Below are 23447 nucleotides of genomic sequence, written 5' to 3'. Positions count from 1 at the left end.
TCTGAGCCCCCACGCGCAGGTGGGGGGGGGGGCGGAGTGCTGACTCACCTGCTACGTCACCGCTGGGGAGGGAGGCGGTGTCCTCCATTGCGCTACACGTCACAATATATTGTGTTCACCGACGATTCGGGGGAACGTATCGCCTCCATCTTCAGGGTATAAGAAATTCGCGAGCCAGCTACCAGCGTGAGCAGGTGGATGCAGCCACACTACACGGCGGCACATCCCAAAAGACGGTATTCTTGAAATAGTATGATGTAAAAATATTAATAAAGTCTCATTTTATGCGGAAAGTTAGAAATAATGCGACCCCCCCCCCAAAAAANAAAAAAAAAATCTGAGAGAATGACGTTCCTATGAGAAAACTTGTCTTGAAATATGCGAGGCCTTCAGGAACGCACTTTATCGGCAAAGGACACGGACGCACGCTTCTTTACATGTCCGTGACGTGGGGACCACGTGATGCATACACGTGGAGGTTTTCTTAAGACGCCTGTCAGTCTGAGGCGCGCACCTCCCCACCGAAATCCTAGTATCTTTCTTCACATATTCGAGAATAATACGGAGAAACTATCCACCACTTCCTCCCAGTTACCTTCACATCTCATTCGAAATTAAAGAACCTCTGAATTTGATGGAGATTAGTAAACTCCGATAGACAATAGCCCGTCTGCTGACGCATTAGTCAACGTGATGCTTGAGGTGTCACGCATGGCAATAGTCAGAGCGAACCTTAAAGGCCGCCCCAAGGGACAAGAAATTCTTCCGCCAGCCTCGTCGCTTGCAAGTATGTAGACTTTATCGAAACCTGTTCAGAACAACATAATATTTCCAGACAGTGTGACGGAAAGCTCCATTGTTGTAGTAAAAGTAAAGCTATCCCTGTAACAGGCCGTGGAGGCCCATAGGGTTGTGAGATGTTGAGGTTCCCACATTTTCTAGAAAATCGGCTCAAAGATGGCGGTAAGGTTGTCAGCCTTACGCACCGGCCGCGCTTTACTTCCCAGGAAAATTATTTAATTAATTCCTGGTACTCATTTCTGATAGAGGCTGAGTCGACCTCAGGGCCTATAGTGCGGCTGGAAGGATTAGGTCAATTGGAAAAAAAAAATCCAATGACCTCATCGGGACTTGAACCCGCGACCTTCCGGCTTGTAGCATAGCCCCTCAACCAACTACGCCACCGCCATTGTTGTCGTAATTCTTAAAAAAAGTTTTGTTTTCATTGTTGCATATCTTGTTAGATTACTGCCAGTTGACGGTCACGATATGAACAAAGGATCAGCAGAAATTAATTTTAATTTAACAAATAAAAATCAAATTTACAAACTTCAAATGAAATTAAGGGAGCAAAACAACTATCAAAATTCAAAATTGGTAAAAAAAAAGTAAAACTTAATATTGCGAATAACAAATCATAAACATATAGTATACATTACAGAAAGCACGGGCGCTGCAAGTGAAGATCAAGGCTGATGTTTTCAGACATATTTTAATGAGAACTACAAAAAAAATGCAATAACATGGGAACATTTTAACTAATGCAGTGTAGCAACTTCAACAAGTGAACAGTTGCCTGAGGATGGCCAAGTAACGCCGAAACATGTAGCAGTTTAATTGTAATTTTCATATAATTTTAATTGAAGGATAAATTGTAAGCAGAGTTGCATTCAAGCCGGAAGTGTGTAAAATGATTTTCTCAGGACGTTGAGCGATTTTGCGCGAGGTTTCATCTACACTGAAAATCCGCGGATGTGTAATTTTATTTTCATGTACAGTATTCTCCAACAGCGGCCTTACGACGGGCTGATCCCCATCCAAGGAGTCCTACCGAATGTGTATATGATTAATAAACTGAAAAAGCGACTAAGTTACAACCAAATGAATGTAGAGCCATAGATAGAACAATTAAATTTTTATGTTTTAAAACCACAAGCAGGCAGATTACTACGCAGTAGATGCTCACAAATTTTACGTCATGTTACAAAGTTTCGTCAGTTTTCGAAATCTCACCAAAATGTTGCACGCAGCAACGACGGTTTCTTCAGTTATGTTGAAGTACAATCGTACTAGAAGTTTTACAATTCTCAAAGATTCATCGCCAACCATGTCACATGGTCACACAGGCGCCATGTTAGTGTAGTTGGAGACAAAGTTTAAACGTCGAGGAGATCTTAAATTGCGCGGTACTCAAAATCAGTGAGTATTCATAAAATTTTGAAGTCCGTAGTTGAATGATTGGACGTTACAGACAGACGGACAGAGATATGGCTCGCTAATTTGTTTCAGAAAAGCTACTGGTAGATTAAGCTTTAAACAATTTCACTTTTCGTGTTTTCAAATTAAGCCCGCGCCTTATGGCGGCGGAGAAATTGAACTAGATCTTTATTTATTTGATGCCCGATTAATTTATAAATTGTGATTAATTACACGAAATGCACGAAAGCTTTTCTTCTCTCAGCCATTTGTAACACAGGTAAGACACAGTATAATTAGATTAATGACGTCGGAGCCCTTCTGCTGGTTTGGATTAAATGCGAATAAACCGGCCTCTAACACTGCCTAATTCGTTCGGTGCAACTAGCAGTGAGTCACCTGTTACCAACAAGTGCTCTGTTTTAATCAAATGGGTACAAACAATTGAATAGTGCGTTTAATCCGTTAAAGTCCAATGGTTCTCTATGTACCGCCAAATTAAACTTAAAATTCCCATTTCTGACCACAATGTACTTGAGTGTTTCGTATGGTTGCCACAATAAACAGCAATATCCGGTTGGTCTTCATAGCGGAGATGTAATGTGTTTACTGTGAGGTACGAACTGAATATATGTATATTACACGCACTTAGAAGTTCAGCCTGTAAAGGATTAAATTCGATTCGACCGATACTGCTGATGAAAATTGTATGTTAGGAACAAATGTTCGCGAAATGCAAAGGAAGACTTCCCTGTATTATATGCATATGAAATCTTGCCCTCTCTATAATACAGTCTTATTTCGTGTGTGGTTATTGCTTTGTATGTGCTCCGTAAATATGTGAGACATGGCTTCGCTGCTTTGTCAGTGCTGCTGTCATGTAACTGAAGTTACGAAGTGAGTTTGTTCAGAATTTCAGTTGTGTCAAATACACGTACAGTATGCAATTAACCTACTGTGTTGTCTTCTTTCCCAAGTTTACTGTACTTGATTTTCTGTGTTTGCTTTCAGACCAACCTTTTCTTTTATTGCTAGTGGGGTGGGACTAAGTCCCTTGCACTGCGGCCACTTCTGGCCTATTGTACCAGCCCCAGATGATAGGTGAGGGTGATTGTGGAGCAATTGGTGGAATGAAGATTGGCAGGGAAAACCGAAGTACTCGGAGAAAACCTGCCCCAGCGCCACTTTGTCCACCACAAATCCCTCTTGACCAGACCAAACTCCTTACTTGCGTCTGTTAGGGCTTCTATGTTATTCTTTATGGTATCTACGTTGCCTCCAATAAGTTGACAACACAGACCAGAAGCTGACCTGTGTCCAATTAGATTTCAGTCTTAGCTAACTTTCTTAGGACTTCCTACTGTTGTCTCACTTTCTGTTTGCATTTTTAATTTATTCAGTAACTGATATGCCTTATTCGAATTATATTTCACTTTTGGCTAATTCATCAATTATAACTCCATGTATTGGGGGTGTTTCGTTTGTCATTTGATGACGTAAGCAGTTACGTAATTACTATAAAGTTACTGGATTATGTCGGTGCAGAATTTAAGAAAAAAATGCTTATACGGAGCCGTTGTTACGTAAAATGGCGCCCACAAAGTCTGTGTGACACCTTGGTTCTTGGGATGGAGTGATTGGAGCTATTCACTTGTTGTGAGGACTTGCTCATCCGTTACTTGTTTATGAACCTAGATGGCACCACAGAGTCAGGTTCGAAGGGTTGGAATATGCGTTATCACGGCCTGAATGCCTCTCAGTCAACAGTTGCGATTCTTCTGTGGCAGCGTGCGTTTCCGGTGTCGAGGTAGCGTCCCCTTGCGTGGCCTCACGGTAAGGAGAAATTACATTTATTTGTTTATTCGTTCGTTTTTAGACTTCTTTTATCCGATTGCTGACTGTCTGTTGGCTGTGCTCAATGTTAACGACTAGATAAGACCATGAAAGGCGATCATTTCTAGCGTCCTTCTTTTATAGGCATTCATAGTTCGACTGTCCGAATGCGTATTTATTTTGTAATTTATTGTGTTGTGGTTTATTATGTTCCATATATCTATGTCCGCGTGATACAGAGTTTATGTTTATGACGTCATATGATAACCGGTTTGAGGATACACGAGGCGTAGTAACAGTTTTAAGCAGCGTTGGAAAAGCACTTGGTCCGTCCGTCTGTACTAATGAAACAGCTCTAGAATTGTTGAACTTGGTACTGTGGAATGTAACTAAAATTTGTCGAACCATTCAAATTTTTATTAAAAATTGGACACTGCATGAAGACCTGTATGTGTTTCTTTGCATATCTCAACGGTAATTGGAGCTTATGACTCACGAAATCCTAATCAAAGCTAAGATGGTTCACGAGTAGAGTTCTGAACAAAAATGAAATTTTGTGTTTGGAAAGTTTCGAAATGTGGTGTTGGAGAAGGATGGAGAAGATCAGTTGGACCGATTATGTGAGAAATGAAGAAGTGTTATTTAGAGTCAGTGAGCAGAGGAATATCCTACACGAAATAAGAAAACGGAAGGCTAATTGGATTGGTCATGTTTTACGCAGAAACTGGGGGCGGATAGAAGTGACCAGAAGACGAGGAAGAAAATGCTGGATGACCTTGGGGACAGAAGAGGATACTGTCATTTGAAGGAGAAAGCTCTAGATCGCATTAAGCGGAGGAATTGTTTTGGAAGAGACTGTGGACCTGTCTTCTGACAGATTACTGATGATGATGATGACGACACTTTTTCTCCTAATTCATACGATTTTCGAGACACTTAAACAAAAAGTGAGTGAATTTCCAGAACGCTATGATCCATTACCTAACTCACTTCTGCATTCTTAACTGATTCCTCACTTTCATTTACACGACGTTTGACGCCATCAGTCGTAATAAGAGATTCTTCCTGTCTGATCTGCATGCTACATGCGTTTGAAGAAGCTTCACAGTATACGTCCGTTTGTTCCCACTCCGAGACAGAACAGTGATGAGAGTTTGTATTTCGAACGCCTTCTGTGAAGCCTCTATCAGATGCAGGGCTGTAGTCAGAACATTCGAGCCCCCAGTTCATGGTGAAAGAAATGTGCCATAGCTCAAGCGGTTAGTCACGGTGGCCCGGATTCGACCCCAGGTCAGATCGTGTGGGATTTCCGGTGGGCAAAGTGGTATTGCAACCGATCACAGTGGCCTCGCTATCTGAGGCATGAACTGTTTTCGCCCGCTGAAACACTGGGATCGTGGGTTCGAATCTCACTCGAGGCACGGATGTCTGTGCGGCCTTGGGACGGGCTGATCCCCCGTCCAGGGAGTCCTATCAACTGTGTAAAGGATTGAGAACTTGAGAAAGCGGCTCAGGTCCAACGAAAGGACTGTAGAGCCACAGACGATTGAAAAGCGGCATTGGAGCAGTTAGCGTTTCTGTTTCCTCTGCCAATTCTCATTCAATCAATTGCTCCATAGTCATTACTCATCGAACATTGTAGAGTATGGTTAATGTCAGAGTCGTTAAATAACCAAATATTCAAAATGCAGAACTGGAGGACAAACAGCTTACGAAATGCGCATGCGTAAACAGGCTGACGCTTCCACATCAGAGTTCGGAAATTAAAATATGATAGCTCTGTATTTCATGTCGTACTAGGCTTCAACCCAGGACTAATTTAAAGAGGGGGGCGCCTCCCTTGCCTACCCTGGCACAACTACAGCACTGATTATGTGTTTCTGGGCCCTTACAAAGGATAACGAAAGCTGGTCTTGAAAAGAACGAAGGACATGTTATTGGCATAAAAGAGAAAATAGCACAGAAGACGACATAACAATGAAGGATATAATTTGCATAATGAACCTGATGTGGAAATATTGGGCTAGTTATGGCACCCAGCCAGGATAATGACTGAATATTAACTTCAGGTAAGCCAGAAGGGAGAAGAGACTGAGGAAGACCAAAACTCCGATGGCTTGGTAGTATAGAAGAAGATAGTAAAGGGTTCTGACGATGGTGGATGACACAGAATTACTGACTTTTTGGACTTCGGAATTCTAGGTAATAGAGGACACGACGTTTCGGAAACTGAACTACACTTTGACTCCCACTAACGTGTTTGTAGGTTTCGAATCACTTTCCGGTTCGTTCTCCAAACGTAGAAGAGCAAATAAAATAAGTGCATAATCTGAAAGTGAAGTCTCTCCTGCCGCTGTATTTCAGTGATCAGAATTGAGTGAAATGTGGTATTGAGGGTTTGCACTAGAAGTTGTGGAGGCAATTTAGAGCAAGATATAAACGCTTGTTTTCCTGAGGCTCAAGCCAAACACTGTGTTTCCCGAAACAACTCACCGTAAGAAAATGTTGTACTTACTATAAAAAACAGATTTCAGTATGATTTACAACTATTATCTATTATCGATGTTTACTTTATCGAAGAATATAAAGAACACACCTTGCTATATAGAGAGACGGTCAGCAGTACAGGCCCCATCTGTGACGTAACGGAGCTGTGTACATTAACCTACCAGCATTCCCCATTTGTAAGCTATCCATAAGGACGCCCGCACACCAACTGCGTCAAGACAAGCATCAAGACATGGGACAAAATACACAGTCTTGCTTCATTCGTCAGCATCATGATTCAGACCGGTGTGTCTCGGTTTCCATAATCTCATTCGTTTCAACCATGCTCCTTCCTTTGCGTCATGTTGCAGACATCGTATCTTGACTTACATGTCTTGACGCATGTCGGTGTGCGGCCTACCTGTCAGTAAGTGAGGCTATAGAGTGATACGACGGACGCATTCTGAGGCATGAGTAGGAAAGAAAGAGGAAGACAGAAATCGTGGCATAGGCTGAGGTGTTCTTCAGGTGTCTTCCTGCAGGGACTGGGTAAGACCACGAAAATCGTCACTTAGGGTAGCTGGCCTCCGGACCGATATTTCAAGATGGGACCTGACGACCACCCGACCACGGCGAGTGTATATACAAGGGTGTTTCACGACTTTAGGGCATAACTGCAGGAGGTGATTTCCTAGGTCTTTGTGATCAAGAAAGTTCATATAAACATGTGTCCGATTTTGGACGGTTACGGAGTTATGGCCGTTTTAAACTCAGAATAGAAGGTAACGATTACTGACAATAAACGGAACAAAATAATAAACCAGCACAATACATGATACATTTAAAGTATGAATGTAAAGTTAACTTCGTGAAATTACCTTTAATTGAATTTATTGGTGCTTAAAGCTGATTTTCGAAAATGCCACCGCCGGCCGCAACACAGGCTGCCGCTCGGTTGTGAACCGCGCCGGACATACCAACCCACCCCGCCTTAGGTACCTCTCTAGTGTCTAGATAACAAGAACGCTCTGTCTGTAGCTGGCTAAAAATAGCGACCCGTCAGATGATAGACGCGGTTCACACGAGGGCGTGTAGGGGAATGAAAAAACGGTCATAAATCCGTAACCGCCCAAAATCGGACACATGTTTATATGAACTTTTTTGATCACAAAGACCTAGGAAATCACCTCCTGCAGTTATGCCCTGAAGTCGTGAAACACCCTGTATATATACGCCGAATTATACGTTCAATTGGTTAAGTTTTGTTGAAAAGACAATGAAAACTAATGCGATTCAGGATATATAGGCCTATATGCTAATATCACGGAAGTCCCGTGTCGTAGATTTACGACACGTAAAAGATCCTCATGTCTCTAGGAGACCTGTGAGCAAAATTAGGCAACAATTTCCCGCCCTAGTAGTTTCCAATGCCTCTGGTAGATGGGGGAAATATCAGGTACCAACGGCCGACCTCGTTGGCTCAACGGGGCTGATAGCACGCACCAGTACCGGTAATAATATAATAATATCACAGAAAGATATGGCTGAAGCTCATTTGCTCTCACAATGATTCGCCATTTTTTTACACTCTTTAAATTGCTAACATTGTAAATCTAATGTAGAAAAGAAGCGAGGCGTCGTAATTGTCTCTTACAAGATCTGTGCCAATGAGAAAGGTACAATCACCAGAAAGAATGTGAAATGTAGTATATGTACTCCAATCTGATATACTCTTGTTAGATTTAAAGTTTTCACGGCGGTGACTATGAAGAATGCCGCCTTCTAGGTTGTAACGCCGTGTAGATCTTGTGTGAACCGACGTTTCGGAGGAAAGTATCGCCCGCAGACGGCAGCCACCTGCTCACGCTGGTTCCTCGCTCGTGGTTTTTTCTAACCTGAAGATGGAGGAAATATCTTCATCCGAAACGTCCGTTCACACGAGATCTACACGGCGTCACATCTCAGAAGTTGACATTCTTGATACACTCTTCTTTACACTCGTATTTAGATGAAAATTTAAAGAGTAAATTAAAATTAACGTTCGTCGGACAACATGGATTAGCACCTCACATGAATCCTAGTAAATTTATAGATTCGTTAGTTTGAATGTCTCGCACAGAAGTTGTAGCCACTAGGAACACGTGTACACTTTCCTCATATAACGTGTTGTTTTATGGATATTAAAGTGTACACTATAAACATATACACAAGCTCCAAAAATCTTATATGTGACACACTGTCTTCTTCGCTGGTTATGTTACGAAGGTCGAATCTGAAATGCACCTTGCTGTCTTTATGGATAATTTTCGAAACGAACTCATGAAATATAAGTTCAAAATAGATTTTCGTGAACCTTAGCGAAAAATTAATTTGAACCTAAAAATCTCCGAACTCCAGCGCGCGTCGAATGCTCCTCGTCTTGGGATTGGACAATGCGGTAGCTGAGACAGACCGGAACAAAGCGCCTTCTATTGTCACGATTCTGACGATGACTGATCACTTCGCAAAGAATCAGCGGGAGGTTGCGCCACCCACCCAACTCAAAGGAGCAAGCCAAGGGGAATGGATAACAGGCAAGAGAGATGGATGAACATAATGTTGGCAAATTGATCAGAAATTCAGCCGCCAATACATTACCAGGAATGTTGTTTTCTCGCTAACAGCGTTGATGCTCCAGAAGATGCTTTTGTGCTCCGTACTCAAAACATAAAACGATTGAGGGCAATTCATAATTTAATTAATATTTTATAACATCGTCCAAAATAGAAAAAAAAAGCGTGCCTGATCTGCCTATGGGTACATTTAGATTTATTGCCAGCAGTATTTCCTGGGTCTCAGGTAGCAATCTGGCCAGACCTTAAGTTTTTTTATTGCTAGTGACGTGGGACTAAGTCCCTTGTACTGCGGCCACTTCTGGCCTATTGTACCAGCCCCAGATGATAGGTGAGGGTGATTGTGGAGCAATTGATGTATCCAGAATTGGCAGGAGAAACCGAACTACTTGGAGAAAACCTGCAGCAGTGCCACTTTGTCCACCACAAATCATACTTGACCTGACCTGGGTTCGAACCCAGGCCGCCGCAGTGGGAAGCCGGCGAATAACCGCATGAGCTATGGCACGGTCAATCTTATAAGTTATGTACTTGTCTGCACCGCTGAAGAGCCGGGATAGCTCAGTCGGTATGGCAACTAGCTAAGGGCTTGATGGAGGGATCGGAGTTCTTGTCCCGGTTGGGGCAAGAATTTCTTCTTCCCCACCTCGTCTAGACTGGTTCTGAGGTCCACCCAGTCTCCTATACAATGGGTGCTGAGGGCTCTTTCCCCGAGGGTAAAGCTGCCGAGGCGCGAAGCTGAACACTCACCTCCAGCTAGTGCCAAGGTAAAGAAAACCTGGATCTATACATCCGCTCCCCCATACGTCTTCATGGCGTAGTGCTTAATTAGTTAAGCACAGAGACAACTGGAGAATGTGAAATGTTTTAAATATTTGGGTAGCTTATTAACAGATGAGGGAAGGTGTACGTGTGAAATTAAAGCTAGGATTGCCATGGCAAAAGCTGCATTTAGCAAGAAGAAGAATCTTTTTACCAGCAAATTGGACTTAAATTTGAGAAAGAAACTAGTGAAATGCTACATTTGGAGCATTGCTTTGTATGGGGCTGAAACTTTCCAGAAACACCTGGAAAGCTACGAAATGTGGTGTTGGAGAAGGATGGAGAATATCAGTTGGACTGATTATGTGAGAAATGAAGAAGTGTTATTTAGAGTCAATGAGCAGAGGAATATCCTACACGAAATAAGAAAACGGAAGGCTAATTGGATTGGTCATGTTTTACGCAGAAACTGCCTTCTAAAAGAAGTTATTGAAGGAAAGATAGAGGGGCGGATAGAAGTGACCAGAAGACGTAAGAAGATGCTGGATGACCTTGGGGACAGAAGAGGATATTCTCATTTGAAGGAGAAAGCTCTAGATCGCATCAAATGGAGGAACTGTTTTGGAAGAGACTGTGGACCTGTCGTCTTGTCAGATTACTGATGATGATGAGAGACAACTTTACGTTAACTCGTCTGCACTGCTAATGTTCGCAAACGAAGTCGGACAGATACTTCAACGTAAGACTGGAAATGTACGATATGAAGCTTATTCAACGAGGAATTTTGTGGTGAAATAGAATCGTTCTAGAGACTCTGGCAAATAAACTCATTACCGAGTTCACATAATTCCGCCACTGGACTGTATTCTGAGACGGTTAGAACCAGTCCATAACCTCACGTCTTTTTCAAGATCAGTACTAAGTGTTATCACGGATGTCCAAGTCTCCCAAATTGTACATTTTCTTTTAATTTCCCCACTGAATATTTTCACGAATTTCTCGCCGCGTCCATTCGTGCTACATGTTCAACGGACTCACACACCTTGGTTTAGATATTTTAATAATATTTGGTGAAGAGAATGAATGATGAGGCTTCTCATTTTGCATTTTGGTCCACTCCCTTACACTAAATGATAGCAAGAATTACCCAGATTTTATTTGATATTAACTTCTCCGTGAAAGTAATTTCAATTTATTTAATATTTTTAGGATAGTGAAATGTAACGCTGGTCTCCGCACGTATCTAGAACGGGGGCACACTGGCTTAAGGAAACTATCCACTTGGAGCACCAATGAGATGTGGGACTTAGGTAAGTAGTCACCTCATGACTCAAGGTACGCGGGTTCAAACCCGGCGGAGGTCGTGGAATTTTTAAGGGCGGAAAAATTCAGGGAACAAGTCCTCCGGGAGGGACTTTAAGCCGTGGGTCCCGTGTCGTAGATTTACGGCACGTAAAAGATCCTCATGTCTCTAGGAGACCTCTGAGCAAAATTAGGCAACAATTTCCCGCCCAAGTAGTTCCCAATGCCTCTGGTAGATGGAGGAAATATCAGGTACCGACGGCCGACCTCGTTGGCTGAACGGGGCTGATATNTTTTAATTAACTGGAACGTGGCTATTTTTAACAAAGTGAAGTTTTGTGTGTTGGTGATTTCTTTTTCTACTATAAATGCCTCTGATGATGGCTCCGTGGTGAGCCGAAACATGTAAGGCAGGTGGTGACGAGGTGGAAAACTTATAAAAGTGTCACATTTGACGGAAGGAACTTTATTGTTTATTTAACGGCTCTTTGAAATCAACATTCTTAAGCCTGCTACTGGACATGCTAGTTCCTACCACCAGAGGGAAAAATGTCTCTGCAGTCATCACGGAGCAATCAGCTCTTTAGAAAACCGAAACTGACATTAAAGTAACAGAAAGTGACGTTAAGCTAACAATCAATTAGTAAATAATTTTAAACAAGAACTAATGACGTCCACGCTCCTTCGGCTGTTTTTTTTTTGTCGCTCATTGATTGTCGATTTTCTGTTATTTTCTATGTCCATCACTTCATCTCGAGGCTGTTACCCAACCTCCCAATTCTTGTCTTCGCAACCTGCCTTATCGTGCGGGTATCGTGTCTTGGACGTACTGTCCAGTGATTTATGTGACTGTGACGAATAGAAGATTTCTGTAACAGTGACTGCCTTTTGGTAGGTCAACATCTATGACAGGATAGCCAGATGTTCCGATATTTTCGAGACCGCAATTTAGTTCTTTTTATTCCACTGTGAATAATCTTGTTCCCATTTCATTCGACACTGAATAACTTCCTCGGTTGCTGCTGTGACGTTATGTAATTTATAAATAAACTAATCTGATTATAGGCACATGAAGGACACTTCTGAGGTGTAACGCCATATAGTTCAATAGAAGTTCATACGTTTCGGAAGAGCATATTGCCTCCATCTTCAGGTTCGCTCTGCTTACTGGTTACTTGCTTGGTTTTCTGTAGCATTTTGATGCAAAACTTCAGTGGACTTCTACCGGGCTCCACAGTGTTACTGCCTAGAATGTAATATTCTCAATTTTCACTGCTGTGAGGACTTCAAATCCAACAAAATGATATGTCTCCATCGCTTATGAGTTATGAGTTAATTTTATGAAGTGAGCCCAAGGAACTCACAGGAACCCATACAACCCGAGTTCGGCTTCCACCTGCGCGAGGAGGCCTGTCGTGAATAGGCACGCATAAGCAGAGACAGACACACATAACACGCGCACACAGACAGAATCCGCGACAGAAACGAATTTCTCCGCCCGCGCCTTCATTAGCTGCACGCGGAAGAGAGGATTCAGCGCTAAAGAAAAAAGAGACTTGACAAAAGTTAGATGAAGTATAAAGCTTCCCACAAGACGAACAAATAAACTGGTCCAAATGTGGACAGACAGACAGACAGACGGCAAAGTTTCTTCTTATTCAAATAAAACAGAGAAAGGAAAAAGATCCAATATGAAAAAAAGGGAAGAGAATTATGCATGACAAATTTAATTAAAATACTAGGAACTATTTTCTTTCTTCTCTCGCAACTTGCATCCCCCCCCCTTTACACCCCTTCCGACAGGTCGCCTGTCGAATTTTCCCCTACAATTTCCATTCATTTACAGTCCGGGAACTTGGCATGGCGCAGGATGCGGGATTCTCTCGCAGTGAAAGAGAAGTCTAATGCAGTCTGCAGTGAAAATGTCCATGTTAGTAAGTTTCGAAATATGAGAACATTGCTCGGCAAAACACAGAAGGGGGCCGCTGAATTATGTGAAGAAACCGTGGCAATACCGGCTCTACTGCCCTGGACTTTGCCACGAAAGTAGAACAGCTTCTGAGAGCACTGGCTGGATACCAACTAATTGCAAGGGCAATGCAGATACAAGAAAGGAACTTCCAATTTTTGTTGTTAATCTGCCTATGACTCTACAGCCCTTTTTGTTCTCAATACGAGAGTAAGTCAATAAGTAAGTTACAAATGGATATAGAACTTAAACAAATAAGAATACTGATTTGAAAAATGCTTTTATTTCTCAACATAATCTCCCTGTACATTAAGGCACTTGTCCCATCGTTTCACAAGCCCCTGAAAAGAAGCAGCATAAAATTCTTTGGGCTGCTGTCGGAACTAGGCGTGTTGCTCTTGCATGACAACGCGCGTCCCCATACTGCCAACAGGACAAATGAGACGCTGCGAAATTTCAAGTGGGAAGTCCTCGAGCATCCTCCATACAGCCCCGACCTTGCTCCAAGCGACTTCCATTTGTTCGGCCCTCTTAAACATCATATTTCGGCTGAACATTTTCCCGATGATGAAGCTGTAGAAAGGGAAGTCAACGCCTGGTTCCGACAGCAGCCCAAAGAATTTGATGCTGCTGGTTTTCAGGGGCTTGTGAAACGCTGGGACAAGTGCCTCAATGTACAGGGAGATTATGTTGAGGAATAAAGGCATTTTTCAAATCGGTACTCTTATTTGTTTAAGTTCTATATCCATTTGTAACTTACTTATTGACTTACCCACGTAAAACACACAAAGAAAAACAAAATCCTACATAAACAAACTCAGTGGTTTTATTCCTCAAATGAACTATACCGACCGAGCGACCGCCGCTTGTCGGGGAAGTTAGTGCCAACTTTAGCGGATAGAGGATGTCGCGTGGTCAGCGCAACGTATCCCCACGGCCGTTAATCTCGGTTTTCTAGACCGGAGCCGCTATTTCCTTGAAATAGCTCCTCAATTATTCTCACGAGGCTGAGTGGTCTCCGTTCCAGACCCACTACTTCTCAGAAAATCTGGTAGCGCCGGGAATCGAACCCGGACCTCTGACCACTAGGCCACAGAGGCGGTCTATTTAGAAAGTATGGAAAGTTTAATTATCTACGAGGATTTAACCAAAGGACTAAAGGCCTGGGAAGGCGAAGGTCGTGATTCAGGCAACAGTTGTAACAATTTTGTAGCTAAATTTTATTTTAAGTCCTCGCGGCAGTGGCTTCTGGGATGTGACGCCATGTAGTTTGGTATCTGTCTACAAAACTACACTGACTTCTAATTAAAGCACCCACTCGTACTGTGTCACATTTCCCTGTTCTCCTACTAACTGCAAGTTCCGCGAAGGAATGTCAGGCTTCCTACGTTCTCAGTACATCAGTACTGGTCAGCATTACTCCAGGACAGCTTATTGTGGATTCTGGCAGTGAAGAATGACCAATTACTGTCCTATTTCAAGACGCCATTTCAACTCCATATATTGTGTAGCGTCGAGTGATAAGATGATGCGTGGATAATGTGAAAGGAAATGGTCGTGATCTATTTTACGGTACCACCCCGACGTTTGCCTGGAAGGACTGAGTAAAACCAGGATAGGTAGTCTCCAAACCGAGATTTGAACCCAGAATTCCCGAATACAACAGGAATGCCAGCAACTCTATCACAATATTGCTTGTGATAATCAAGAGAGGAATTTCAGTATCGAAACATTCACATTCGACCTATCGTCACAACTAAATATACATTAACAGCCACTATAACCAATTGTGGCTCCGTGTTCGGCACGGTATTATGCGGTATTTTCCTACCTCCTGCCACTTCAGCCCTCTTCGGTCCAAATATTCTCATCAACTTGTCCTCCTTCATGTCAGAGACCAAGTTTCACACCCATACAAAACCACAGGTAAAATTAGTCTATATGTGTAGGCTATTATGAAGTACAAAGCTCACTAAGATTCACAGTTTTTATTAGGAATATGTGTGGACATGATGTGCATGTAGCGAAATACAAGGGAAAATGTTTATGGCTCAGGGACGGTAAAAAAAAAAAAAGTAAAGCTATCCCTGTAACAGGCCGTGAAGGCCCATAGGGTTGTGAGACGTCGAGGCTCCCACACCATCTAGACCAGCCGTGTCAAACATGCGGCCTTTCAACTTTTAGAGCTAATTGATATTAAAATCAATATTAAAATTTTAGTAGAAATATTTTTTGTAAAAGCAATTTTCCAACAGACCAGAAGACAAGAAGTCTCACGCAAACGTAAATTAGCAGGCTACAGGAAATTCAATATTTTGCTATTTCTAACATAATTTCTTGTGTAATCTCTCTTTTTACATATTGAAAAGCTGTTTGATACTTGTCAAAAATGGCATTCTCTTGCTTTTTAAAACTGTAAGATATGTGACTTTAGGTAATTATATTGAAATTATTNCTGTTAGAGGCTGAGGCGACCCCAGGACCATAGTGCGGCCGGAAGGATTAGGTCAATTGAAAAAAAAAATCCAATGGACGGTAGCATGATTATTTCTGAAGCAACAAGATGTGGACGCCGAGGCAAGGGTGGAATTAAAACTCGAAAAGACGCATATAGGAATTATACCCCCACGCCTTTCACTCTTGTTTGTCCGTGATTTCATGTGGTAATATTGAAAAGTTGGTAATACAGCAGTAATTTCAACGTGGCTAAAATTGAAACGAGCCTCAGAATAAGAGCTGATACAAATTTGATCTTAGTTCCCTTTTAATCTCCGGGCCCTCATTTGGACCATGAGGGAAGAGGAGCGTGGGGGGGGGGTCGCAAGGGATGAAATTATAATATAATGTATTCGTTTGCTCGTCACTTCTTTTTGCATTTCCTGTCACCCTACTCCGGAAAACTAAGTTTCCTTTTTATATTTCTAACGTTAAAAAATCTTGAAATATTAAAGTTTGACTTGTGCGAGGAGCAGATTACGTTCGAAAGAAAAGAAGAAAGAAATGGGAGAATGAAGAAAATTGCATTAATACTACCTCCACCACACTCTCTTATTTCAGAAGCGTTGCCATCTCAGTCAGTGGCGGCTAGTAGAATTATTTATTATTATTTTCATCTTCATCGTCCTTATTAACAAAGCACCCGTTAATAATGCAACAATTTTTTAACATATAAAAGATATCTCAAATATGTTTCTCACTAAAAGTGCCACTTTAATACTTTACGATGTTGTTGTAATCATAAAATGTCATCAAGACGCTAAAAGTATAACTTATGCACTAAAAGTGATCATCAAATTACCAAAATGTCTTTAGTTCTACATATGTTTCTTCTCACTTAACATGTTTCGGCCGCACATGGGCCATCATCAGGCATTTTACTTTTGTTTTCGGGGAGACCACTGCACTGTTCACTTGTCTATCGTTATTGTTTAGTTTTTATCTCACGACCAGAATGCTGTCTTTGTACTCTTTTGCGGCCATCTTAGTTTTTGCGTGTCGTGTTTCTCTCGTGTATGTGTTACTAGTGCGGTCTTCCTCTATAAAATCATCATCATCATCAGTGGTGGTGGTAATAGAGCCTAATTTGGGCGTTGTCTTCTTCTGTTACATTACACTCGTAGGTTCTTTAACTAAGATATAGTGACAGGCCGCGGTTAGTCGCTGGCTTCCCACCGCGGCGGCCCGGGTTCGATCCGAGGTCTGGTCAAGTGAGATTTGTGGTGGACAAAGTGGGGCTGGGGCGGGTTTTCTCCGAGTACTTCGGTTTCCCCTGCCAATCTTCATTCCACCAAATTCTCCATCATCATAATCACCCGGGGCATGCTACAATAGGCTAATCAGTGGCCGCCGTGCCGAGTGGACCCAGCTGGACTCCACTCCCCACTAAGCGAATTAAAAAAAAAAAGATATAGTGACAGAATCTTTTGAATGGAACATACACCCATCGTAAGGTTTATATCATCACAAGACAAGGGAGTAAAATAAGGACTAACCTGCATACTCCGAGCGGGATTGCAACCCACGATTCAAGTGTTGAGCGGTCGAAGAACGCGCGACCGCCGTTTCGGCAAGTTTAGAAACGGCATGAAAACCGAGAGAAATGAGTGAAAAGGAAGGAGAAGTTGGTCTCTGGACTCGAACTTCGGCCGTCTATTATAAGATTTAACAGACAGGCCTACACAACGATTTTGTGACGACGCGTCGGAATGTACGCCTTGAAATACCCTATAATTGTTTCCTCCTTAATTTTTACAATACAGGCCCTGCAATTCATAATGATTCTTTTACCTCATTAATACTATCTAACTACGGCTCTACAGCCCTTTGTTGGACCTCGGGAGTTTTTCAACTTCATCTTTTACACAGTAAGTAGGACTCCTTGGACGGGGGATCAGCCCGTCGTAATGTACTTAATACAGCATTGTTAAATATCATACATGCCTGCAACAATCTCGCGCCGCCTCTGACAGATTTAGAACTTCTTCCATATTCCTTGCTCGAAATCTCGATACATATGCATGAGTGCAAACAAACAAACAAACAGAACACTTAAAATTGAATTTAAAAACTTGCGTGAACAAAAGAAAAGTAAATCTTTATGTTTCTGATGAAATTACCCATAGCATTACCTGATTGGATTTACAGCGGTGCGTGATGGCAATAAGAACACTAAATGGGATTCACAGATATTGAAAAGTTTGATTAGTTCATGACACCTTCCAGCAGCCCGCGTGGGTTTGGAGACGTCTAGAGTTTATAGCACTGTCTTCTCAGACTCATAGCACCGTACAATATCGTGTCCGCCGACTCCCCCCCAGCAAACCTTTGAATTCACCGACTATCTTTAATTAAATTGAGCATGAACATAGCTCAGTCGATATAGTGACGGGTTAAATTCTAAAGGTCGAGGAATGTTGTTTCGATTCCCGGCAATGGAAAGTTTCTGTTCAGTTGCGAACTGGGAAGTCTTTTCGCCCGCAGCATGAAACTGACTATCCACGTATAATCAGTTCCAAGGTTACACATTTCATGGGTGATGCGCAGTTACGTATAGGGCACTTTACATTGTATGTATGACGACCGTTGTGAGAACTATGGGCCTAACGCCTTATGACTTATAAATGACGATGAAACTATGATTTTGTAACTGCATATAATCATAACAGCACTCTTTGTTTGTAATATTCTGTGTCCCGGAAATGTAAATATTCGGCATATCAACATATGCTCTATCACCAAATTACTAAGCGGATTCGCATAGCGCTAACGCTCTCGTCTCGTATTCGGGAGGTACTCGGTTCGAATTTCAATATGAAAATCTATTACTACCAAAGTGAAGTATATCTTGGTTTTCCTCAGTTCATTCAGGCGAATTAGGCCACGATCACTTCTTTCCAAACCTTGTTCAGATCATCAATCCTTCATTATCCATATATTCGACGCTATATTATCGATATTGAAACGTAGTTAAATAACCCACAATGAAATATCCGGTTTTTAGTAGAAAGAAGAGGAACACAGTCACAAACCCTGACTTTTTTATTAGTATCTTTAATTGCCTTACTCTGCAGGTTGCTTAAAAATGGCACGGGTTAGGCAGCGCCAAAACAAATAGTGTTTGGAGACGCACGCTATCTCAACACTTTCGGTGCATGGTAACGTCCTAATATTTTGCTCAGTTTCTTGAAGTGCGAGAGACGTTGGAAAATACGAAGCTCGTTGTGAGCCAATTTGAAATTTCGGTATAATTGCCACAAATTACAACTGTATTAATGCTGTATACAATTATTATATAATGAAATTTAATTGAGTGTAACAATTATGTATTTTTTAACAACTCCAGCTAGGTAGACGTCAGTTTTCCATTTTGGAGCGGACAACGCGCGATCTTCGTTAACGGAAGGATCGCAAGATTGAAATGTGTTGCCACCTGTTGGCGGACATCTCAACTATTACCGCCGTACAATAGGCAATGGTGTATTGTCCACGGGTACATAGAATCACTGATCACTACAAACGTTATGCATTTAGACATAATCCTAAGCTGAAATTCACCCTTGAATGATAAACAATGAGGAATATACTTCTTTATTTCCTATGACGAGAGTTAGGAATGTGATTCATACAACTCCTGTGTACGAGAATAATATGCAAAGTTTACATAATGCGCAACGTAATCACATAGCGTTTGCTCAATTCGCTAGCATCTCGCTAATGGAATTCACCCGATTGTCAAATGCAGTCGATGGTTCCCCAATAAGATGGACAATATCAGCTGTAGAGATGGGGAAAGTGGGCGTGTAGAGTGAAAATACGTACACACAAACATGCGACAAAATATTGTAAGACAAGTACGCATGTTACATGTTAATAATAGGAATGCATCCAAGAACATTTGAATCCAGCCATCAAAAGTGAAAGTTCCCATTACGTGTTTCTGTGCCCATCAAGTGCTGTCAGTATAAAATTAGGCTAAAAATGTGTTTGAGTGTTATTCCAATACCGAGTGTTAAATACTGAATAACATAATGGCATTGAGCCTGAATATACTGTCGGCTGGTAGTCACCATCATTTAAGTCGGGTTTTCGCGAACCTCTGTGTGATTCATGGACATTTCTGTTTAAAACGGAAGAAACCCGTTTGTTCATGTTCATTTTTGTTCAAAAAGGAAGAAACGTGCTTGTTCACATTCATTTTGCCTGTGTAATTAAAATCAGTCTCACCTCTCATAATGAATATTATGCGCAAATTCCGTGTAGGAGGGGCGTCAGCCCCAACCGCTTTACAGGATGAAGCTAACTCAAATCCTCAACACACTGCTTTAGGACTCATGCACCTCAAGAAGTTATTTTCTGAATATACTCATCCATCCCACCCACTCAGTGAAAAAGAACGTGATGACAAGCTGTATAACATGTTGCCTCTCTTCTGCAAGGTGAGAATTTAATTCAATATTTTGTAATAAAGACAAACCATAATTGCAAAATTGAATTCATCTTGTAGGATCTGAGGTTCTTGTAGTGATGGTTATGATGAGTTCCATCTTCTTAGATATAATTCCATGTAGTGTGTTGAAACTGGACCAACATTTCAGAGGAACACGCCACCTCCATCTTTAGCGCTGAAATGCAAGCCAAATACAGGTGCGTGCTGCCTGCCTGGTTTCTTGCTTGACTTTCTTTTCAACCCTGAAGATGTAGGTGCCATGTTCCTCACAAACATCAGCTGACATTCAGCAGACTGCACAGTATTACATCCTGAAAGACAGAACTGTTAAATTCATCTTGTTAATGACTGACCTAGGTGAGTGGACAATATTAAAATGGATCTTAGAGAGACAGGATGGGATGGTATGGAGTAGATCAATCTGGCTCAGGATGGGGACCAGTGAGGGGCTCTTGTGAACATGGTAATGAACCTTCAGGTTCCATAAAATGCTGGGAAGTTCTTGAGTAGCTGCACAATTGGCAGCTTCTCAAGAAGGGCTCATCTTCTCCATGAGTGATATATGTAATGACTGACCTAGGACCCATGGGAAAACCCTTGGTTTAGCAATAACTAAACTGTAGCTGTATCTTATGGTTGTTTGTGTCATGTTGTTTATATTGAACAATGTGAGAGAGAAATTATTTCTTTAAAAAAGAAGTAAAGCTACCCCTGTACCAGGCCATGAAGGCCTATAGGGTTGTGAGACATTGAGGGTCCCACATTATCTAGACAGTCGGCTCATAGATGGCGGTAAGGTTGTCAGCCATCTGCAGCATCTGAAGGGGCTTCGCCTACCAGCAAAGTAATGCCATTTTATAGTGAGTCAAAATCTGTTCTTATGATTTACTAAATTAGCAGAAATTTATGTTCCTTTACTGTAATGCAGTTCCAGCACGAAGTACAATCAATATCTTTTTCATATTGTTACCCAGTGCCCTCATGGTAGCGTAGTTGGCTGAGGGGCTATGCTACAAGCCAGAAGGTTGCGGGTTCAAGTCCCGATGAGGCCACTGGATTTTTTTCAATTGACTTAATCCTTCCAGCTGCACTAGGCTCTGGGGTTGACTCAGCCTCTAACAGAAATGAGTATCAGGAATTAATTAAATAATTTTCCTGGGGAGTAAAGCATGGCTGGTGTGTATGGCTGACAACCTTACCGTCATCTATGAGCCAATTGTCTAGATAATGTGGAACCCTCAATGTCTCACAACCCTATGGGCCTTCATGGCCTGTTACAGGGATAGCTTTACATTTTTTTTTTTTTTACTTTTACCCAGTGCCCTGATATATTGAATCGCAACCTTTTGGAAAGCATAAAATGTAATTATTACATTCACCATGTAGTCAGTAGCAGTATGCAGGGAAATGGGCTCGACTTAGTTGGAGATTGGGCTTGATGCATATATATTACAATGGAATGAAATGTTCCTTTGTCATTGGACCAGTGATACCCTTGCACTTTACTGTGAGCCATGAAAGTTTAATTTTATGCAGAATCTACTAATACAATACATGCATGTTCAGTTAAGCTCTCTTTGCACAGGGTTAGAAATTTAGCTTTGAATCAAGCCACAAAACTGTGAGGATGGAAGGTGGATTAACTCTTGTCAGACCATTAATAAATTCTTCACATGGGACAACAGTCATTAATGTTGAGCTGTCTGTCATTAACCACTGTTTGCATATGTGTATGCAGGGGTGGTGATAAGTCTTTGGCTTTTCCTATTTCATCTATGGGTGGTTTGCAGCACAACCAAAAGAATTGTTCTTGGATGGGTTAAAGATGTTAGAACAACAAAGTCATAAATGTATGGAGCTCAAGGGGGAATATGTAGAATAAATACATTTTTTCAATCCCATAGTGTGTTGCTTTCTTTATAAAGCCAAAGACTTCTTGGTCCCCCCCCACACCCATCATATCCCCGAATTGAAAACTGTCTGCTGTAGAGCATAACTTACATACCGCATCAGACCCAGGGCAGCTTTACACCATGTTGAAGTACATGTTTTGCTTCCTGTTATGCACACAATTTTCTGCACTGAAATCAGCCATAAGATGCACTCCTTTCACCATGAGTATTATGTTCTGATGAATGCCACAGACACGTGCTAGAAAAGAACAGAATATAATTTATTTACAAGTAGTTACTATAGGATTCTGATGATAGTGTATAACACACAGAGATATTGGGTTTTCGGACCTTATCCATCGTCCTGGTTTTAAGATAACTAAGAAAAAGACGACGTTTTGGAAACTGGATCTGTTTTTGTCTTCAGGTGAGGGAAAACACCTATTCTGTTGGGTCCCTTAGAAAGAGCTAGCCTCAATCACTGGACCACCTGAGGATGGAAACAGATCCAGTTTCCGAAACGTCATGTTTTTCTTAGTTATCTTAAAAACCAGGACAATGGATAAAGTCTGAGAACCCAATATCTCTGTGTATAATTTATTTACAATCCACAAATCCTTCATAAGCCTAATCCAAGGATGCACAATATGCCGTAATATAAATACAGTAGTTGTTTCTGTTGCAAATTTAAATACAAACTTACTTCCATCTTTAATACAAGTTTATGTACAATTTCTTAACTTAAGATAATATTAAAATTACAATTTAACTGGTACATGTTTCAGCCTTACTTGGCCATCCTCAGGCAACCATTCATTTGTTGAAATTGCTACACTGCATTAGTTTGTTCTTAAGTTAAAATATTCTAATGTTATTGCATTTTTTGTCTTTCACGTTATCATACATTTGCTTGAGAACATCATTCTTTATCTTTTGTTCTTTATCCATGTTTTTTGTATTGTTTTGTTTAGCCGTATGAATATCAGTGTTGTGTTATCTTTGTTACTTTTATGTGCATGTCAGTTTATTGTTATGGATGACAATAAAGTGTCACATGTTGCGTGAGAACATACATATACTAATAGAGCACATAAAAATTATAACTTATATGTATTTATAATGGAGAATTATTTATTCAGGTATGTCTTCTACAGAGTAGGAGCAAAGTAGGAAATATTTTTTGAATTCTATCTTAAACAGTTCAGTATCATACTCAAGACGTTTGATTGTAGGAGGAAGATTACTGTACTGGAATTAAGTTATTCAGTAAACTCCTTTCTTCATATTTACAGAGGTTAGTGTCTGGCACAAGGTTATGTCTGTATCTTGTATTTATATTGTGTATATCTGAATGCATAAGTGAAGAATGTTGTACTTGGTATGCACATCATAATGATATAGCATGCAAACTTTTCCTTACAGCTATCTTGTGTCTCCGGTAAGGGCCA

At 41.3% G+C, this 23447-nt stretch overlaps 1 protein-coding gene across 1 annotated transcript in view; it reads left to right on the top strand.

Moving 5' to 3' along the window:
- Positions 1-19399: 19399 nt before the first annotated feature.
- LOC111867207 (WD repeat and FYVE domain-containing protein 3) overlaps positions 19400-23447 on the top strand; it is an 88845-nt gene continuing 84797 nt past the window's right edge. The window contains exon 1 of the mRNA XM_023856836.2: positions 19400-20096. Within this exon, the coding sequence (XP_023712604.1) occupies positions 19893-20096 (204 nt within the window). The 5' untranslated portion in view covers positions 19400-19892. The remainder of the gene's footprint in view (positions 20097-23447) is intronic.

Source organism: Cryptotermes secundus, unplaced genomic scaffold (genome assembly GCF_002891405.2).
Source record: "Cryptotermes secundus unplaced genomic scaffold, Csec_1.0 scaffold565, whole genome shotgun sequence".
Taxonomy (NCBI): domain Eukaryota; kingdom Metazoa; phylum Arthropoda; class Insecta; order Blattodea; family Kalotermitidae; genus Cryptotermes; species Cryptotermes secundus.
This window is presented reverse-complemented; position numbering and strand designations above follow the sequence as displayed.